Source organism: Triturus cristatus, chromosome 2_2 (genome assembly GCF_964204655.1).
Source record: "Triturus cristatus chromosome 2_2, aTriCri1.1, whole genome shotgun sequence".
Classification (NCBI taxonomy): domain Eukaryota; kingdom Metazoa; phylum Chordata; class Amphibia; order Caudata; family Salamandridae; genus Triturus; species Triturus cristatus.
Genome location: NC_140582.1, coordinates 1,167,246,158 through 1,167,266,557, shown reverse-complemented (window position 1 = coordinate 1,167,266,557; position 20,400 = coordinate 1,167,246,158). Strand labels below are relative to the sequence as shown.

Here is a 20,400-nt window from a genome sequence, read left to right as displayed (position 1 = left end):
TATGTTAATGCTAAACCCTCATCTCACCCTCATAAATTGTGCTGCAAAATAGGCAGCATATAATGTTCTGTTTCCATATTCCTCATACACGTGGGGAGTGAACAATTGAATAAATAAAAATGGCACACCATTGCAAGTGATGGGTGCACGTGCAGATGACCTAGGTAAATAAGTGATATTTTTGGGTGGATATGGGGACGCCTGCAATACCCTGGTCAACTGTTATGGCTCACACACAGATGACCCAGGTTTTTATACAGCACTCTGGGTCCCGATACTGGACACAGACAAAAACCCTGATCTGCGCATCAGGATTTTAATTATACACTGCAAGAGCATCTGGGCAGGTCATCAGTCATAATGGGTGGGCTATTGGCGCAGTGCCACAACTCCAGGTCATAATGTCAGACCATGGCCTGATTGACATCTGGAGACTTGGGCATCCATCAGACAGAGGAGGTACCTTTTATTCAGCAGTACATAGAATGTGGTCTAGACTGGACTACTGGCTGGTTAAGTCAGATGTAGGGACCTAGCATACATGCTGTCAGATCACTTCCCAGTGCTAGTGTCTGTTCCCTCCCCTCCCTTCCCAAAAGACTCAGCCCCTTTGACGGACACTGGAGAATGAAGGCTGACAGGGTATTCTGCAAAGACCTGAAGACAGACATCAGTATTTTATTAGAAATATAGGTACTGTAGAACACATTGGCATCGTCTGTTAAGTCTTCAAGGTAACAATATGGATGGTATTCTTAAAACCCTTCAACTGCACTTACATACCCTAGACTAGAGTAAGATATTAAGCCTCTGGAACTAACACTAGCAAAGTGTAAGGCTATCTCCACCCTAGAGCATATTAGAGGTAAGCTACCCGAAAAGGCAGAGGTAGCAGAGAGAGAGGAAAACCCAGGGGAAATATACTTGGGCCCTGGCATATGAGGAAGGTGAGAGACCGGGGAGGTCCTTGGCCATTCAAGTGACCCTGGGCCACCAGTGAAATCCTGGAAATAGACGACTGGGAAGGAACCTGCCAACAAAACGCTGAGCAGGTACTGAAGGCATTCACACCATACTTTACTACCCCATATTTCTCTAGATAAGTTTCTTCTGAGTATCAAGAAGGCACTACTATAATCAGGCTAGACAATGCACATCAAGTTTATCTGACACAGCTGTTCACAATAGATTGAATTAATGAGGTGATAGGCAAACTCATGACAGGTAAATGATCAGACTAAGACTGCCTACTGCCAGAGTTCCTCTAAACGCTATATAGATATCCTCACCCAACATCTGCTGGCAGTATATAAGGAGGCCAGGGTACAGAAACTTCTCCTCCCATTGCTGAGAGAGGCCCTCCTGATAGCTTTACTTAAGCAGGGGAAATCACCACAAATATCAATCATGCAGACCCTTATCACGGTTTCTAAAAAAAATTAGCAAAACTGGTCGCTAAACAATTATCACCCCTCCTGACTGATAAGGTGAGACCCGAGCAACTATGCTTTATCCAGCGGAGGTACATGGTGCATAATCTGCACATGCTGTTGGCTCTACTCCACAATATTGACTTTGACGACGCTGTGTTTTTCGCAGACACCCCAAAGGTGTTTTATTTCTTACAATGGGATTACCTTTTCACTGTATTGCTGAGAAATTCCTCGGACATTTACAGAATGATCAAGCTATTTCACCTGCTTCCTGTGGCTGAAGTGTGAATTATGGTACCACATCATCAACCATGCCAATATCCCGTGTTACAAGGTGGAGGGTGCCCCCTGTTGCCCATATTTTTCGCATTGAATCCCATGGCTGCTAAACTCTGGCAACACTATTAACAGTACGCTCTATGTTACACCAGCTGACCTCCAGTGAAATCAATGAATGCAAATAATATGCCTCTCTATATTAAGCATCCCAAATGAATGTACCAAATCTTTAAGGAATACATGAGATTTGTTAATCTCTCAGGAGTAACCATAAAGTGTAGTAAATCCCAGATTTTCCTGCTATCGGCTAATACCCACATGTCCACAAAGGACTCTCCATTGGAGGGGCACAGTGATTCTCTTTATTACCTGGAAGTGTGGATTAATAGAGACAGGATTATAGTGCTAAAGTACTACGGGAACACCCTCTATAATGGGATCAACAAAAAATTCACCAAAAGGTTGCAGATCATTCAGAACTCGGCAGCCAGAATCACTCTCAACCTCCCACGATGCACTCGTATCACCACCACAACAGAAGGAGCTCCATTTGCTCACAGTTTACAAATGAACACAATTCAAATGCCCATGATTACAAGGCACTACATAACACTGGCCCAGCATACCTCAACAATCGCATCTGCTTATGCAAACCTTCCAACACCTCTGTTCATCCAGATTCTTATTTGAAAATACCAGATTTTCAGAAAACCAGATCTGGCAGTCAAACCTTCTACTACATAGCTCCAAAGGCATGGAACAACCTGCCACTACGCATAAGGGGCTCCTCCTCACTTCATAAATTCAGCAAGAAGCTGAAGACCTGGCTTTTCAATCAGTCCCACTAAGCCCTTGGTGTGCATAGACTGACATGCTCTGCGCCAGGATACCCTCCCAAGTGACAGCGCGCTCTACAAATATACATAACATAACAAGGATGGTGTTAATTATTGTGTGGTTCATCACATCCCAGTGTCCAGGGACAGAGAATTGGGGAGAACTATTATCACATGACGAGTATTGTTTAAGTTGTCATTAACACGGCTGTCTTTTTGTCTCCAATCCCTATTTTCTCCCTTCAGCTGCTGGTGAGCAGCTACGTTCCACTGGTGCTATTGCTTATTACTAGTCTATTCATAAATGTGTAAATAATTGTAATGGAGTATTGGCGTTTAAACTGAATTTACAGTCTTAGGACCAGCAGCTCTAAATAAAGTTGTTTAAAAAAAAGTTGGCAAAAGGAAGGAAAACAAGCAGAGTAAAATGTGCGCATACTTTAGTTCTATGATCGCAAGTATTCAGAAAATACTAGACAGGGAAGTTGGTTAAAATGATTACTCAATTGTACTGACTGGAACTTTTGTATAGTGCTTGATATCCCAGATGAAAACTGCAAAACCACTGATTTTTAAGGGGTATGGTTACAATGGGTTTGGATGTAGTCATTCATGAGAGATGATGGCTGCGAAGTGTAAGGTTTGAAGACCTACTCTGAAGGTGTAGCTTAATCTGCACTTTATAAGCATAAGCGCTGCAGAGGATGAGGGGAGCTGTGGCTGTGCATAACGGATTTCCTAGCTGTAAGGATCATTTTCTGTAACTAGTGTTATGGTGGTGGCAAGAGCATGGTCCATCGCTTTGGAACTGGAGAGGATTGTTGATGGTGCTGATCTGGAAGTCATCAATAAGAGTAAGCCTTCAATGCACAGATCTGGTTTTGCGATACAATGTATTTTTGATTAAGGACGCGTGGTTCAGTTACATGGATCTCTCAGTGAGGTACATACTGCTTTAATGGGGATTCTTTTAGAAGTCAAAGAAGACAAAAGAAAGCAAGTGTAATAAGGGTCCATATTCGTAGGGTTAGGGGCGGTCTTGCCGTCACATTGGAGTTCAGTGCAATCCACAGTATAAATCAGGGTACTCAAAACAGAAATGATGGACTCAAATTGGAAGAGCATGAGGACAGTGGTAAGTTAGACCTTATGCTGGATTCTCAAGTAAAGGAACAATCAAAGCAGACAGTAGCTCAATGTGCACAATGAAACTAGCACCACCATAAAATCACCTTATTCACCAATAATGGACAAGATACCAAATTGATATTCAGAATGATGCATACAAAATAGATTTGCCTCCATATTCACGAATTATGGACAAGATATTAAAACTATATTCAGAGGGCTGCATAAAAAAAAACATTTGCTTCTGTGTCCGTGTTTCATGCTGTATAAATAGGAGCAAACAAAATATTTTCTTTTACCACTTAATTTGCACTTACAATATATAGAAAGTAATTCTCTTATTAGAGCATTTAAACAAAACAAACTGGTACAGAAAATAAAACTACTTACCCCTTTGGTGCTTTGCTTTTTTTCAGAGCCCAGTGTTGCAGGGGCCGACTTCTCCAAGACCATGCAAACAAGGTCATCTTCATCAGAGGAAACAATAATGATGTCGGGATCTTCTTGCATCTTCTTAGAGGATAGTTTGGACGAGCCACTGTCATGTTTTTTAGTGAATGCACTGCTAGACTGAGGCTGTTTCGCAGCATTGCATGCTTTTGGAGAGGGGGGAGCTTCACAAGCACAGTCCGAGTCCTCATCTGATTCATCATCAACGTCGAGCTTTTCTGGAAGTGCGCCCCCAGGCTGATGATTCTTAAACAGCATACTATTGGGGCCATCCTTCAATAACCTGTCATCAGTGGCCACGACTGCAGACTTGGATGTGCTGTGAACCGAGGGCTCATTGCCATGAACAGATTCTGGTGGGGCTGTGTCAGCGTCAGACTTCATTGATGTATTCCCAGTGTCAGACTTTGCTGATGCTTTGCCAGCATCTGGATTTGATGCTGTATGCGCAGCAGCCTTCAGCGTTGTTTTGCCAGTGCTAGGCTTTGACAACACTTTGCCAGCATCCGGCAGTGTCGCGGTGTCTGCCACAGGCTTTGATGATGCCTTGCTTCTATCTAGCTTTGTCTGATTTTTGCCACTCTGGTTTTCAACGCGTTTTGATGTGCTGCTAGAACCTTTTGATAAACTGCTGCTAGTGGCAGGCTTCTTTGACGAAGTACTGGAATCATTTTTTCCAGAGACCGTGCTGCTTGCTTTTCTTTTTGATGAGCTGCTAGACTCACGTTTATTTGAAAGCTCCCGAGCATGGCGGCTTGACTCTGAAGGTTTTTTCCCTGAGAAGCAAAGAAACAATCTAAAGATACGGAAAAAACTGAATGTAGTTCAAGATGAAAAGAAATGCTCTCAGTTTTCGACACATACACTGAAATCCCAAGATAAAAGTTAAACGCTCATTGCCATTCTTTCAAAAATAAACACTTACTTTTTTTTCTTATTATTAAAATGTTCCCTTTCTGGTTCTTAATCTGCATTTGACTTAACTTCTAGAAGTATTAATGTCAGCTTCCCCCAACCGATGAGAACCAAAAATTCCCATCAATCCTACTTTATGTCTGGCTCAATGTAATAAATGGAGATTGCAAATAATCTATATTAACTTTGTACATACTCAAAAGCAGGAGGCACAGAGGCACCTGTATAAAATCAATGAAGGAAACTGTTTATTGACTATAAAGAACAAGCATTTACAATGCAATGGTCTCGGCATTGTTAAAGTTAGAGCTATTGCCATTGCTCATGACATTATTTTTGTTTATGTTTTTAAAACGGCATTGTTATTTACAATGTCAATAGCTTAATCTCTCTCAAATGCGAGACCTATTGCATTTGCACCCACACACACAAAGCCACCTACACAGCTATTCACAGAGCAACCCACACACAGACAGAGCCACCCACGCATAGACCCACCTACAAAAAAAGCCACCCACACAGAGGCGCACACACACACCCCCGCACACACACACACACACACACCCCCACACACACACACCTCTACAGCAAACATTAACCCACTGAGCCGGGGTGCATACACTCAGAGGGGGTGCATAAACCGAGAGGGGGTGCATACACTCAGAGGGGGGTTCATAAACAGAGAGGGGGTGCATTCTTGCGTTCTCTCTTCTGAGGGAGAAGTCCTGGCTCATCACAGCACCGTCTCTCGGATACTGACGGAGGATATATTCTTGCGTCCTCCAAACACTTTGCGAGACGTGCCCTGACCCAGCTGAGCCGCGCCTCCATTAAAAAAAACAAAAAAAACTGGCAGACACTTTTCCAAAAGCCGGGCAGCTTTTACAGCCTTGTCAACGCATTCCAAAACATTTAAATGCGTACATAGAATAACTTTTCAAGTATATATGTTTACAGATAAAAACCTAAAGACATACCAGATTTGGGAGCCAGGTCTTGCCAGAGATAACCCGGAGTGGGAGGAGGGATAGTCCCTCGTTTGTTTCTATGACCCGGGCAGGGGTTCTGTGGAGCCAATGCCTAGACCAGCATTGTATTACTTTTAGGGTGTTATCATGGGGTAACGGTGAGGCAAAACCCTCTCTAGGAAGGAGTGAGACAAGGAGGAAGACGGATGAGGGGGAGTTGCGTGTTCCATTCTGCTCCCCAGGGACGGGGTTCCCCACTCTGAATGTCTAGGCGCTAGGTGAGAGTGAGAGCACCCGCTCAAGGTTTCCCCTGCACCCACTGTGACCCCGTGCATGGAAGACTGGACTCTCTCACCTGCCAAGGACCAGGGCGAGGGCTTGGGGGGGGCTCAGCCTGCCAGCACTGATTACCGCCGCTCCCGGCCTCACCTCGGGAAGGAGCAGCAGACTATCTCACCGGCTCCGAATTTAAATCGCCCACATCCGGCACAAAAGCGCCGTGAGAGCGCGGCGCCGCCTCGCAGCGCACAATCCCCGCTCTCGGCTCGGTTTCTTTTGTAATCTCCCCCTCGCTTTTGTCAGACTCCGTTCCCGGCTTGGAGGGCCTGGTATTTTCCAGAAAAAAAGCCCGTCTTTCTGTGATTCCACTCGAGGCGATGCATTAAAAATTAGCAAACAGAGCGCGGCGCCGCCTCGCAGCGCACAATCCCCGCTCTCGGATCGGTTTCTAAACAGCATCTCTCGCTGAAGACACGAATAGCGGCGTGCTGCTGGCCCCTATCACTTTAAGGCGTGCAGTGACTAGTGAGTCACGAGCAAGGCAGTGAAGAGCCGGTCGACCTTTAAGACCCTGTGCCTTGGACCCTCCAGTCGAGGTATGAACAAACAAGCATCTCAGACAGGCCACAGTGTGTCTAAGCCAATTAACGGCTTTGTCGCGGAGCCACTAATTGCCTCACAATGATCTGCAGCGCTCGCGTAGATCCCCGGGCTACACCTCGAAGAAGCAGTGTTCGCTCCTTCCTTCGTGCAGTTTGCGGCTGTACTCATTGAACGACAAACATTTGTGGGGTGATCCTTGGACTAATGTCTGGGCTATTAGGCTTGAAAATGCCATAGCAAGGCGCTTTCAGCAGCGCCTCTGCTTGCAGTCTCCTCTCTCTGCCATCTGAGGGGAGGGGACGAAACTGCGTCAGAAACAGCGCGTCATTTTTGGATTGGGGGGTCGTGTTTTTCCTTCTCTCATCTTGCCATTGGCTGGAATGTTTACATTCCAGAGGAGAGAAAAAAAAAAAATCAAAAAACACGCCCCCAAATCCGAAAAAGACGGGGCTTAAACGGACAGACGCCCCTCTCCTCCAATGGCTGGCGTCCGTTTAGGAAGCCAGCCAATGGAGAAGAGGGGCGGGTTCAAGCCTCGTACTGAAATCATTGAATCTCGCGAACGAGACTGCGCAAGCGCAGCCTTCGCTAGCCGAGACCTAAAAATCATTCCTGCAGAAGAGAAAATGGTCTCAGAGCTGCAGCAGCCGTAGGCACCACACTTAATTCTATATGAAATAGAACCCCCAAACACAACAAGATGCACAGTTTCACGGTCTTCCTAATTAGCAGTGGCTCTATTATCTTTCAGGGTGTCAACTAGAGGGAAACAAAGTACATTCTCCATAAGCAAGGACGCTCAAACAGACATTTATGTTTAATAATTAACAATCACAGGCAGATATGCCCTATAAAGGCACACATACGCATGTTTATAATTGTAAATCTCAGATCACACTACATTATTTCACTCAGACGTATAACTCATATCAACGAAACTAACAGGCAGTGATGTGGGACAATTCATTACTGCCTGCAGATTCACCAATGGTCTAATTTTCATTCCTACTTTTCCTGCGTACAAATTCCCTGGCAAATATGTGCAAACCAGTACAAAAAGGATGCATGTGTGGGTGTACTGCTGTTATTCTGAACTCCTCACTTAGTGTACCCTTAGTGGATTGCAGTTGGCCACATAGATAAGATAGCATAAACAGTCACCCCGATAGCATAAATCCTGATTGTGCAAAAACGTTTAAGACAATTGCATTCCATCTGTTCTTGCAGCTACCTAGAAGCGGTTTTAATTATTTTAGCAAATAACCTTGCAGTCCCCCTTTCTTCTGATCCTAACAATACATAACTGGAACTAGTGGGGCATCCATACTCTCCCCTTCCTTCCCACCTAAGTACTATGAATAACATGGCAATCTATAACGATTATCAACGTTACAGTGGCAATGCTTTTATAGCAATGGACCCTTTGCCGGTTGACCGGCTTTTCTGAATAAAATATTAGGCTAAGATCAGTAGACAGAGAGAGAGTAGATCATGTTGGTGATTCTTTAATACTTATTGTCACACCTTTTTAGGTGGAGCCTAGAAAAGCGCGCATGTGCAGCTTGCTTGACTTTTAGTAATGGGCTTTAGAAAGCTCACCACACGCTCGTGAGTGTGCTTTTGTTTTTCTCCGAGGCTAATGGGCTTTGCGTGCGTCTTTCTAAGAAAGACTGCACGCAATTGGGCAAAGGCGGGTGCATGTTCCGCCTCTGCGCCGCCCACGGCCTATTACTTGCGGTTACCCGCACAGGCCACATCTGTTTTCGATTATCGTGCCCAGACACGGGAGCGATAATTGAAAACAGATCGCTCGCTGTGGCGCGCCCACCCCTCGTGGGCTTGTAACTTGTCACAGTGCATCAGAACAAAGCTTGGTTGGGCTTCACTGTCCACTGCTGCACATTAATGATGTGGCCGCAGTCCATGACAATGCACCACCATAAAGCGAGATTAGTCACACGGTCAGCACTTGGCGACAAGCTCTGCCACATTTTGGTTCGAAATTTTAAGTTAGTTGAGCTTCCTCTACCATTGGTTGACTAAACATCCCCCCCCTCTACCGCTGTCCCAATACAAGTATTTGTTACTTGTAGCTCGAGTTGTTGTTTCTGAATTGCCCACCTCAGCCTAATACCTGCATCTGTCCATGCCTGTGCGGGGAACTAGATTTAGGCATGTTGATGCTGCCTAACACTTTTTTCAGTTAATACTTTTATTAGATAGCAAGTATTTCGTCCGTCATGTTTCGTAGGTCGTCGTGGTGCATTGTGTGTGCTGTGGGGGAGTTATGCAAAAGTACTCACCCCACACGGATGGGTAATTCACTTGCTCGCTCGCAGTATGTTCTTTTTGTGCATATTTCTCAGTTGCCAATAAAGGGGTTGAGGTGTATGTTTCATAAGCTTTACAAAAAAAATAAAAATTAGGCAGCGCCGCCTCGCCATGGCCCTGGGTTCACACTGGCCCGTGGAGCCTAGATTTATTCCGGGCTAAGCTTTCCCTGCCGCGCATCTGCGGCTCCTCGTGCTTTTCAGCGACCTTGTGACCCAATTCACTGGTGGAGGTGACGGTGGCGGCTCCAGCCCCTTGGTATTCCTGAAAGCGAATCTTCCCACAGGGATAGATATCACTAAACTCGCAGACACCACCACCACCACCACCACCACCACCCTTGGATACAGATGCATATTGCATTCCCTGGGAATTAACTGCTCCCCCTGGGCTCATGATTATACACCGCCATTCTCATGGGGTAAACCTGTAGAGACGGCCAGTGTCCCGCTGAATTTTCTTTTTTTTTTATTTAAATCTTTAGGTCAGTTCATCCTTTTTTGACTTTTAACCCATTGATTACCTTTTAACAGTGACTTTCGCTTTAACCCCCATATAACAATCAGTAGCCTTCATATTACATCACTTTGTCTGTCCCTGGGTGTCCGCCTCCTGCAAATCATTTCCTTGTATACTTGTATGTCGCTCTTAGGCTCGAGCAGGCCTGCTAATATTGCTACTTTCTCTCCGACTTCTACATCTCAGTTTATCCTAAATTGATTTTTAACCCCCTGATTATTTCTCTGCATTTTCCTTCACCAGATCGGTGATTCCTTCTCGAGTTGTTTTGTGTACCACTGAGTGAGCACTTTGTCACGTGGGTTCACCGTTCACTTTGAACACTATTCTCTTATTTTCTGGATTTATTCTCCCCTCTCTAGTCTTCTTGGTATTCGCAACTTGTTCAGAATTGTAGATATTATCTATGAGCATGACCAGATTTCATTTCTTTATTTCTTAGATGGGATTCGTTATTTGCCGCATTTTCCTTTCATTGGTGTTGTAACTCGTACCGGACGAGTTCAGTTCAATTACTGCTTGACCTGATGAGGACTCGTGTACTGCATAAGGGCCAAAACGCTGTTGACCTATATACGGCCTGTAATACATTTGTGATTCATTGCTAAAGGGCACTGTGTATACTGTTCACAAACTTTGTTCTTTTTACAGGGCTCTCTGCAATGGTTTTTGTGTAGTTTTTGCTGTCTTTGCTCACTTATGGCCACCTTCACTATCCGCACTGTGTACCCACACCGAGTGCATATCTTTTCCCATTATTATTGACAAAATGTTTACACTGTGTTTTGGAATATTTGTTTATATGAAGCCAATTCTTGAATAAATGTCATGGCTGGTCATGTTTTCTCTTTTGCATTTATGGTTTTTATGATACACTGAAGGTATTTTATAAATATTCTGTTTTTCAATATTCAATCCCTCATGCACATTATTGATACCAGATACTCATACCCTCGTCCATTGGGGTCTGCTGGTTGCTCCTGTGGCATTTTCTAGTTTTGGAGATTAGTGATGGCTGGGGGGGTGGGGAGGGGAGGGGGTACAACATCCGTGCGAGAGTCCTTGAGTCTAACCCCGAGGGATGAACCCTCGTCCTCTGCCTTGAATGTACCTCGAAGTCTCATTTGCTTCAGTAATACACAGGATGCATTCTCATTAATAAGATGAGGCTACATTTATCTGTTCCCGTGTAATACTCTTTGCTGCGGTGAGCGGAGTGGGTGTGGTGCAGTTTCACGTAGGGACTTGTGATAATGTGATTGCACATCTGTTGCACGGATCACACCGCTGCAGTGTTGCTCAAAGTGTAACCTCTGCTGTACATATGTTCCAGCCTTTCAGCTACTTGTGAAACAAGCATTGGCATAGCCAATAGGTCTTGCCTTTGGGACCTTATAAGTGGTTAGTTATCCAGCACAATATCCTTGGTGCAACAACATCAACTGTTGCATGGCTAAACAATTATAAGGTCCCAAAGGCGGGACCTATCGGCTATGCAAATGCTTGTTTTATTTGTTGCATACTCTTCACATTAGTTATTGCTGTAGTCTGGTATTCTCAATGCAGAATTTTTTTTTTTTAACTTACCATTAGGAGTAGTTTTGCAGCCTGAAAGGTTTTCTGGATTCATATGCTGTGCATTTATACCACCTTCTAGTGGTTGGGTCCGGAATGGTCTCTTATCCTTTTTCTCGCTCCTTTTTAGGTCTCGTCTGAGCCAGCGCGCATGCGCTGCGAGACATTTAGTTAGGGCTTTCAAATTCCAAACACACGCTCGTGCCATGTAATTTTTTTTTATCTCCCCTATTGGCCTTTGCATGCGTCTTTCTAAGAAAGACAGCATGCAATTGGGCCCTGGCGGGTGCATGTCCCACCTTGCCTGGAATTGTAGCCGCCCACGGCCTAGGGCTTGCGGTTACGCGCAGCCTGCCACACAGCACCATCTGTTATCAATTAGCTGCATTCCAGTATCTGGTTACTAATTAACCCAGCGCGGTCACTTTTGTGACCGCGCGCTTGTTTTAAATGCCCGCCTGATGAGGTGTGCTAGCCTGCAGTCCCGTCCCACTTTCACATGACGCAGCCACGACGCACCCTCTCCCGCCTCAGGTGAGTTACTTGGGAACCTGCTCCCTGCCCCTGCTCCTTTCCTCCCTCCCTCGCGCCCACGCTTAGTCTGCCACCACAGTCACCTCCCCACCCCCCCCCCTTCCCTTCAGCGCGCGAGTACGGCTCCAGACCTCTGCTGTCACCTGCAGGGCCCCCCCTCGCTCCCTTCCTTCTCCGAGGCTGTCAGAGGCCCACCGGGCCGGTGCACTGTACAGGGAGCCCATTCACTGCCGCCCACAACAAGCGGCTGTTTATCTCAATGGGACTTTGAATTCATTACGACCCCCTTCAAAGTTCATTGTGTTGCGCAGCCACCCATTTCCCTGTGCGGTCTAAAGCATTGTGAAGAGAACGCGATTTACATTCCTGTTTACAACGGCACTAGGTAAGTTGCTCTCGCGCCCTCAATGTACATCATACAGTCAGACGCCAGTGCTCCAGCGCACCCCAGGCTGCAGCCATCAGAGATGTCTGCTGTCGGGAAGAGCTGCTGCCCAACTCACCAAGGCCTTAGTGCTGCTTGTGATTTTATCTTACACCCACGAATAGCCAGCTTTTATGTTTAAAGACATGTTAATGAGATACAAAACGCGAGGCTTCCATCCTATAGTCTACATGAAGTTACGGTCTAATAGTAATACCAAAACGATTTAAACATGGTATCGTATACAGCACGGTTGCTGATTTTATTGGCTCTACAAGCAATGTCTCATTTACCAGGACTTTGCAGCGCTCACATGACCTCAGTCAGTAGACTACGACCTGTTGCTGAGCTCAGCAGATGTCAGCCAAGAGCGTTTAACTTACCCGGCCATTACAATGCCAAGTAACATTTTCAATATGAAGCTGTTTTCCAACCTCGTCTCCCCCGTTATTTATGTCCCGCTCCCCCGTAACAGAAACAATTATAACAAACAAGCATGAGAACAGGCAGGAAGAAGTTGCCGGCAGTGCAAGTACAAAAAAACTAGAAGACATTTTTTATGTTAAAATGATTTTTTTAAATCAGGTTGTTTAGTTGTATATAATGTCATCTTGGTTTGTATAAAGGTAAAAAAAAAAACACTTTCTATTATAACTTTTCAACATAATGCACAGCAGCTACAATGCTCTACAACATAGCCAAAAGTTCTGGCTTAACACATAAGGTCCCAAAGGCGAGACCTATTGGCTATGCCAATGCTTGTTTGTGTTGGTGTTGACCACCATTTGTTGATAAGTTCAGGCCATGTGTGACGTCAGTCGGCACCCTGGATGTTCCTGTATGTGGTTGCCATCTTCAGCTTCTTTTTTCTGCTTTTCCTTATGTGTTCTGTTAGGAACTACCATCTTGGCGTGTTGCTCAACTTGCCTGAATCCTTTTATCTCCATCTCCGGGGAGGCAGGTGAGTCGCATGTGAATCCCAAAAACTCTTCAGGCTGCAAAACTACTCCTACTGGTAAGTAACCATTTCGCTTTGCAGTATGAACCCCTTTCGGGACTCACATGCTGTGCATCAGATTACGTAGGGGTGCTGCTTTGCTTAGGATGGATAGGTTGAGATGTAAATGCGTTGCCAAACAGGTGGTGGTGTTCTTTCTGTCCCACCTGTGCTTCCTTATTTACCTGGATGTCCACATGATAGTGTTTTGTGAAGGTGTGTGGGGCTGACCAGACTGCAGCCATACAGATGTCGCCAATAGATTCGTTAGCTAGGAACTGTAGGGTTGTACCCTTTTCCTGGTCGAGTGTGCCCCGGTGTGTGAATTTGTTTGGGGGGACGTTTTATGTAGCACAAACTTGACCCAAGGTATCAGAGCACTTTACATAAGCACCCGTTGCATTGCAGAGGATAATTTTCACAATCCGACCGTGCAATTGTTCCTTTTGATACCGGTGTACCCTTGCTTATCCTGGCGACAGACCGTAATAGTTTCCCTTGCAAATTTCAGTAACATCAAGATTGGACTACGCAAATAGTCTATCTGGGGCTACCCGCATACTGATTAAGAGTCTGCAGATGGTGAAAAAATGCGGATGCGAGACTAATTAGAAGAGTTCCTTTTAGACAACACATCTCACCGCTTAAACAGCTCCATCGGTTGGCAGTGGCAAAACGGATAGAATTTAAGGCCCTGAAGGTAGCTTTCAGGGCCCCGAGAGGCACGTGCCCTTGTTACATCAGGAAACGCATACTCACCTATCAACAAAAATGTTCCTTAAGATCCAACTCCTTGAATGTGCTTTGTGTCCCTTAATTTGCAAAGGCCCATATTGGAGGCAGAACATTTTCAGTGGTGGTAACCAGACTCTGGAACTCCCTTCCAGATAGACTTCGCCTAACCCAATCCGAACGTGAGTTCAGGAAGGCATCAAAGACTTGGCTATTCAGCCAAGGTTAGCCCCTCACATTTCACACTTCACCTGTCTGCTTGACTATTTCAGCGCCGGGACACCTCTGTGTGAGGTAGCCATTGCGCTCTACAAAATACATTATTATTATATAGGTGACCAAATTCTAGGTATTCAGGAGCCATGCTGACAGACTGTGTGGCCGTTTCTGGGTGACACATTCCTCTGTCCTGCACGATTAACAGGTCCTGTGTTGCTTTGATTTGCCCCCTGGGCATCTCTAGTAGGCCAGACTACCATGCCTGTCTGGCCCACCGCACAGCGATGAGTATTAGTGTAGTCCCTTGCAGTCTGGCTTTGTTCAGTACCCTAGGGATCCAGGCAATCTGTGAAAAGGTGCAGGCAAATCTCCCTGACCAGTCCATCAACAGGGCATTCCCCTCGGATTGGTGGTGTGGAAACCTGGACGTGAAGTGTTGGAATTTTGCATATACTGGGTTGCAAATAGGTCTGTGCTTAGTGTCCCCCATCATCTGCAAACGCCATGCAGTACTTCCTGCTTTATCTCCCACTCGTGGGAGGTGTTTCCTTGCCTGCTTCTGTGTTCTGCTTCCCGGGAAGGTGTACTGTTACCATGTTCATGTTAAGTTGGATCACCCAACTCCTTATGTCTTGTGTTGGTTTCACCAGTGGGGACTACATTGTTCACCCTTGCTTGTTAAGACAGAACATAGTTCTTGTGTTGTCCGTCTGGATAAGTACCGTCTGTCCCTTCACTTTCGTCTGGAATGCTTTCAGTGTTAGGAAGACTGTCTTAAGTTCCAGATAGTTTGTGGCTTTTACAGCTTTTGTCAGGCTCCAGAGACCTCTGACCTTCAAACTGTCCATGTGCGCTCCTCAGCCCTGATGCATCTGTTATGGTCACTGTGAGAGCTGGTAGCTTGAAAGGTCTCCCACCCTCACATTTTTCAGGTTCCACCATTCTATCTCCTTCTGAAACTTTGATGTGACAACCACTAGATCCTCCGAGCTCTACATGGCTTGTAACCATTTGCTGTCGAAACATTTCTGTATGGGTAGCATGCAGTATTAGCGGGATGCATGATGCCATCATGACCATCAACTTCCTCAATGACAGACTGCTGCTTCCGGAACAGGAAAGTTTTCTCGGCTATTGCTAGTGCCCTGTTGTTGACTGGGTATGCACATATCATCCCCAGGAACACCATCACCTGCTCCATGAGTGGTGATGATTTCTGGTGAACCCGAGACTTTGAAGTATGTTAACAACTGTTTGCATGTCTCAGTGGCATTTCTGTTTGCAGGTTCGCTTTTACCAGCCAGCCATCCAGATATGGGTAAACGTATATACCCAGTTTTCTCAGGTGCGCTACCACTGCTACCACACAATTTGTGAACAATCTTGGTGCAGACTCTCTTAAAAGGTAGCACTCTCAAATGGCAGTGTACTTTGTCCACAACTAATCTGAGGCAGTACTTGTGCTTCTGATTCATTAGGATGCGTAAGGCGTCCTTTAGGACCAGAGTGGCAGTGTAATCTTTATTTTTTAGGAACAAGATCACTTTTTGTAGTGTTGCCATTTTAAAGTATTTTAAAGTATTGCGTTCTTTCTACCCACCAGGTCCAGTCTTTTGCTCTCCTTCTCTAGTGGTGGCCCTGTTGAGGTGGGAGAGTTTTTTCCTTTCCTGGCTTTCGCCAGTCTGATGGCATCTGCTCGTACGTTGCCCCTGCTGTATTAAGGGTCCTGATAGGAGTGCTTGCATTTATTTTACATTTGATGGGTGATCGCCCTGGCTGTGGAAGGTTCCTTGAAGACATTCTTATTCCGATCTAGTTTGCTGGGAAGTATGGGTAGGTACAAATTTGCCTTCTTTGATGGCATCATAGTTTGCAGGAGGAAGTATGATTCCTCCCTCTCTTCCTTGACCTGGACTCCATACAAATCTGACGCCCTCTTGATTAGTCCATTGTACATGAACAGGTCCGCTGGGACGAAGATCTCTAGGGTTAGCTATCTACACCATCCTAGGGTGATTCAGCATCGAGATCCTGTCATTCGTCAAACTCACTCCGTCTCCATCTGATGGACTCGTCCTACTCGTAGTCGAATAAGTCGCCCTGCTCCTCTTAATGTGGCTCTGGTGACGAGGGTGCCTCAATGTCTGGTACATTGTCGTCTGCTTCCCTCAGCTTTGAAGGCTTTGTGGATATGCGGAATGCCTTCAGGTAGTCAGCGAACTCTTCGTTGAACTGCAGGGGTGCCGCCATTTCAGCAGAGATACTTGTTTTTTCTCGAACTAATGCTCGGCATAAGTCGTCTAGGTCTTCCTTTTTGAGGCCATGGGCTCTCTGTCCCTCACCCCCTCCTTGGTGCCTAGGGTAGGATTGAGGGTTTGCCCCCACTGGATCCCTTTGGTTGGAACCCATGCAGCTCTTTCCTTTTGTGCTGACCGTAGTACATTGGAGTCAAGGGGGCTTTGGGATCATTAGTTACCTTTTGAAGCTTGGTCTTTTCTGCATCTCTGGTCGACTTCTTCGCAGCGTCTACCCTTTCAATGTCGACGCCACTCCCTTCTGCGTCCGACAATCCCCCTTGTACTGTCTCTGCTTCCTTGCTGTTTTCCTTGTCGTCACTGGAGAGGCCCAGATTTCTTAGGGATTCCTGTGGTCTGTTGGTGCCAGCCATGGTGTGGTGTGCCTGTTGTTGCTTCAACGTTGCATTGAGGGTCTTTGGTACAAATTCAGTATAGGCTTTGCATTTTTCAGCATTGTGATCCATCGAGATGCACAGGTTGCAGACCTTGTGTGGATCGCTCTACTCACACTTGTGGTAGCAGTTAGGGCAGATTTGTTCTCCAAATCCCTTATCTGTCACCACTTCTCTGCATTCTCTGGCCACATATTGCTCACTGACGGAGTACTCCGATGGGGTAGAGAGGGCTCCCCTCCTCTTTGTTTTCTCCCAACCTTCAGTGACTTTCAGTGCCATTCGGTTGACTTTTCCTTCCTTTGTCTGTAAATTTTCGTAGATACTTCCGAGCTCCTCTGGAGTGCTTCCGGACTGGACATCAGAAAACAGAATATGAAGATGGCAACCACGCACAGAACTTCCAGGGTGCTGTTTGAGGTTACACAGGTGATAGGGTTACCACAAAATGATGGTCAACGACACACACACACGAGAAGGAGGCAAAGAGAATTCTGGATCCAACCACTAGATGGGGGAATAAATGCACAGCGTGAGAATCTAGAAAAGATTCATGTTGCAAAGCTACCACTGCTGTGTTTCAAATTTCTTGAACTGGTGTACTGCCCAACAGACCACTACTGCCACTTCCTTCCTATTAACAGCTGGATTACCAACGCATATGAAATCGAAAGAAGGACAACCAACCACAAGCAAAAGCGTTAACAAGATCTTCACCTTTTGATATGCCACCACTTTTAAATCAAATTGTACATTAGCACGGAAGGGTCATGTCACAAAACCGACAGATCGGTTTTTAAGTCACAGAATTAGCATTAGTATTGATATGAATTTTGTTGGAACTTCTGACTTGGATAATCTGCCACCTTTGAATTCTCCAATTCCACCGGCTAGGATACATAAAGATAATAATGGAAAACATCACCAGACTCCCTCAATTACAGTGTAGTAGATGTAGGGATGTGGAATTCATAGCAGTTGGACTAATCGTCTCAGACTGGATTTGCCATCCACTCTTCAAAATATTTGATGGTCACCTGTTACATAAACCCCTGCACAGCATGAACACCACTTTATTAACAGTCATTGCAACAGCAATAGTGCATAATAGTCAGGTTAACCATAGGGAACTCAAAGCTAAATGTATGATTATTTTGTTAATTAAAATTTACTTTTTCGATATGTCTAGAAGTTGGCCTGGAAATGATCTGGTACTGCTACATATATGAGGCACTAGAAACATGTTATGTTGTTACTATTTGATTTAAAAATAATAAGAAAATGCAATAAAAATGTTAAAAAATATCTTACATTAAAATAATGAGACTACATTAAACATATTAAAAAAGAAAGACGTTTCATAATAAAGATAGAGCTTTAACAAATTCCTAGCAATCCAGTGCATAAATAACTATAGGAATTTTCATACCTTGAGATGTAGTGCTATTTCTGGGAGAATGATGCCCTCGATCAGCCTTCCGACTGCTTCTTGAAATAGATGTTGATCTTCTATGTCTCAGAGGGGACCTTAAACGACGAGGGGATCTGGAAATACGAGGGGACCTGGAACGACGAGGGGACCTAGTAGGTCGAGGGGACCAGGACCGGCGTTTGGATCGACTTCTTGTTCGGTTCTTAAGTGAAGATCTAACGTGCACTGGGCTCCTTGAACGTGTTCGGTAAGCTTTTGGCTTTGAAGGTGACCCCCTGATACGCTTAGGGCTGTAATCTCGTGATAATGAAATACGCCTTCTGGGACTGTATCTCTCCCGACTGCGATAATCGCGCAGTGGGTATTCTCTGTCAAGAAAAACAAAAACATTAACACAAACCAACTAAAATAGCTTCTTTACCATCAGTAAGGTTGAGGGTTAGGTCTTGCTTGCATACAGGACACTAGAAAGACAATTCATGGTACTGGCTTTATTGTTAGACACGTTCATCTACAATTCAAACATACACTAAGCCTTCTGTTATTCAGAATCAGTCTAGTTTACGCTGATGATATCGATTAAGCAAAGCTTTAGAAGAATTTACAGTTTTGACGGATCACAGATGACTTTTTGCTGGTCAAGATAACCGCAGTAATTTAAGAACTGCTTTCACCGCTCTCCACTTATTTCTTTAAACATATAATGTGATAAAACCAAAAACTTTAATGAATTTAAATCACTGCAAGGTATAATCAGATCACTCAAATTCAACTGCTTTGACAGGGCATTTTTATTTACACATACATGTTACCTACAAGTTAGCCCTAATTGTATGCTAAACATGAGGCACTAACCTTTTACAGTATGTATATGCACAATTTCCTGTTGTTTCAGTACAGCTTTCTCTACTGGATGAGGTTAACACTTCCACAGATCTTGGAATTTGAATCAAGTTCTATTTCAATTTAAGGTATGTCAATCATACCAAAGTAAAGGCATAATATGCAGGGCAGGTTGAACCATAATATTATTCTTTTGGCCAACTTGACCCTTAATGTGACTATTAGCTCAAAAGTATGTCACACTGTTTTCTCGCGAAGGAGGAAACATGGGATACTCCAATTTATTACAGAGGAAGCGATTAGTATAACCCTACATGCCTGGTTTAAATTTACTCAACACCAGTTAAAGTGATCAATGAAAAATGAAATACAATATTTTTTGCGATAAGGAGGATCAAGTGATTGTATTTAAATGATAGAATAAGTGAATTAGATAGATGAATACCATTAACGATTGTCCAAATGTACAGATGTCTAAATAAAATATTTTTATTGTTTAGATTTGCTGAATACTAGTCCTGAAGAAGGTGAAAATTTCAAGGTTACACCGAAACACTGCGTCGACTCTTTTAAAAAAAGTTTTTAGCTGACACATGAATTATTGTTGTATTATCTAGACTGTTACCTCTGTGAAGAGGAGTATTACTCATTTTTATTATATTATCTGTAGAATCATATGTTTGAATATAGAGGTCTACAAATACATGTTTACAAATAATGAATACATTTTTATGTAAATGAATTTTGTTTTCGAAATTGATTAATATGGAAGTTTTTTTCTGTACATTAGTAATGCTAACTGGGTTATATCGATAGGGAGACACTTGCTCCTTAGTGAGGCAATTGCCCCGTTTTATTTAACTCTACAGGGACTGGTTTGTTTCTTGTACTCACACCGTCCCTTTGCGTAGCATTGGGGTAACTCCCCCCCCACCCCTTTTTTGAGGAATTTGCTTTAGTCCTTGTTAAGGGCTTGGTAGCCTCGTCTCGTCGTGGCAGAATTGGACCCATCTGGCGACAGTGGCCTTAGTAACTGCTGTCCCTTCCCGGTCTAGTCAGTAGGCCACCAGTAGCTGATCCCTTCTTCTTATGTCCTTAGTCTTCTGCAGGTAGAATTTAATACATATTTTTACGTCTAGCATACGCAGCGCTTGCTGTGCTGCGTAGACGTATTTGGAAAAAAGATTAGGGTATGACTGGTTTGTTAAAGTGTC

General features: G+C 44.6%; 1 protein-coding gene across 2 annotated transcripts in view; it reads right to left on the bottom strand.

The window, feature by feature from the left end:
- LOC146863304 (uncharacterized) overlaps window positions 1–20,400 on the bottom strand; it is a 306,982-nt gene that overhangs the window by 60,733 nt on the left and 225,849 nt on the right. For both annotated transcript variants that reach the window (XM_085642718.1, XM_085642719.1), the window contains exons 8-9: window positions 18,341–18,711; window positions 4,067–4,902 (exon numbers count right to left, since the gene is read on the bottom strand). In XM_085642718.1, coding sequence (XP_085498844.1) covers window positions 4,067–4,902; window positions 18,341–18,711 — 1,207 coding nt within the window. The remainder of the gene's footprint in view (window positions 1–4,066; window positions 4,903–18,340; window positions 18,712–20,400) is intronic.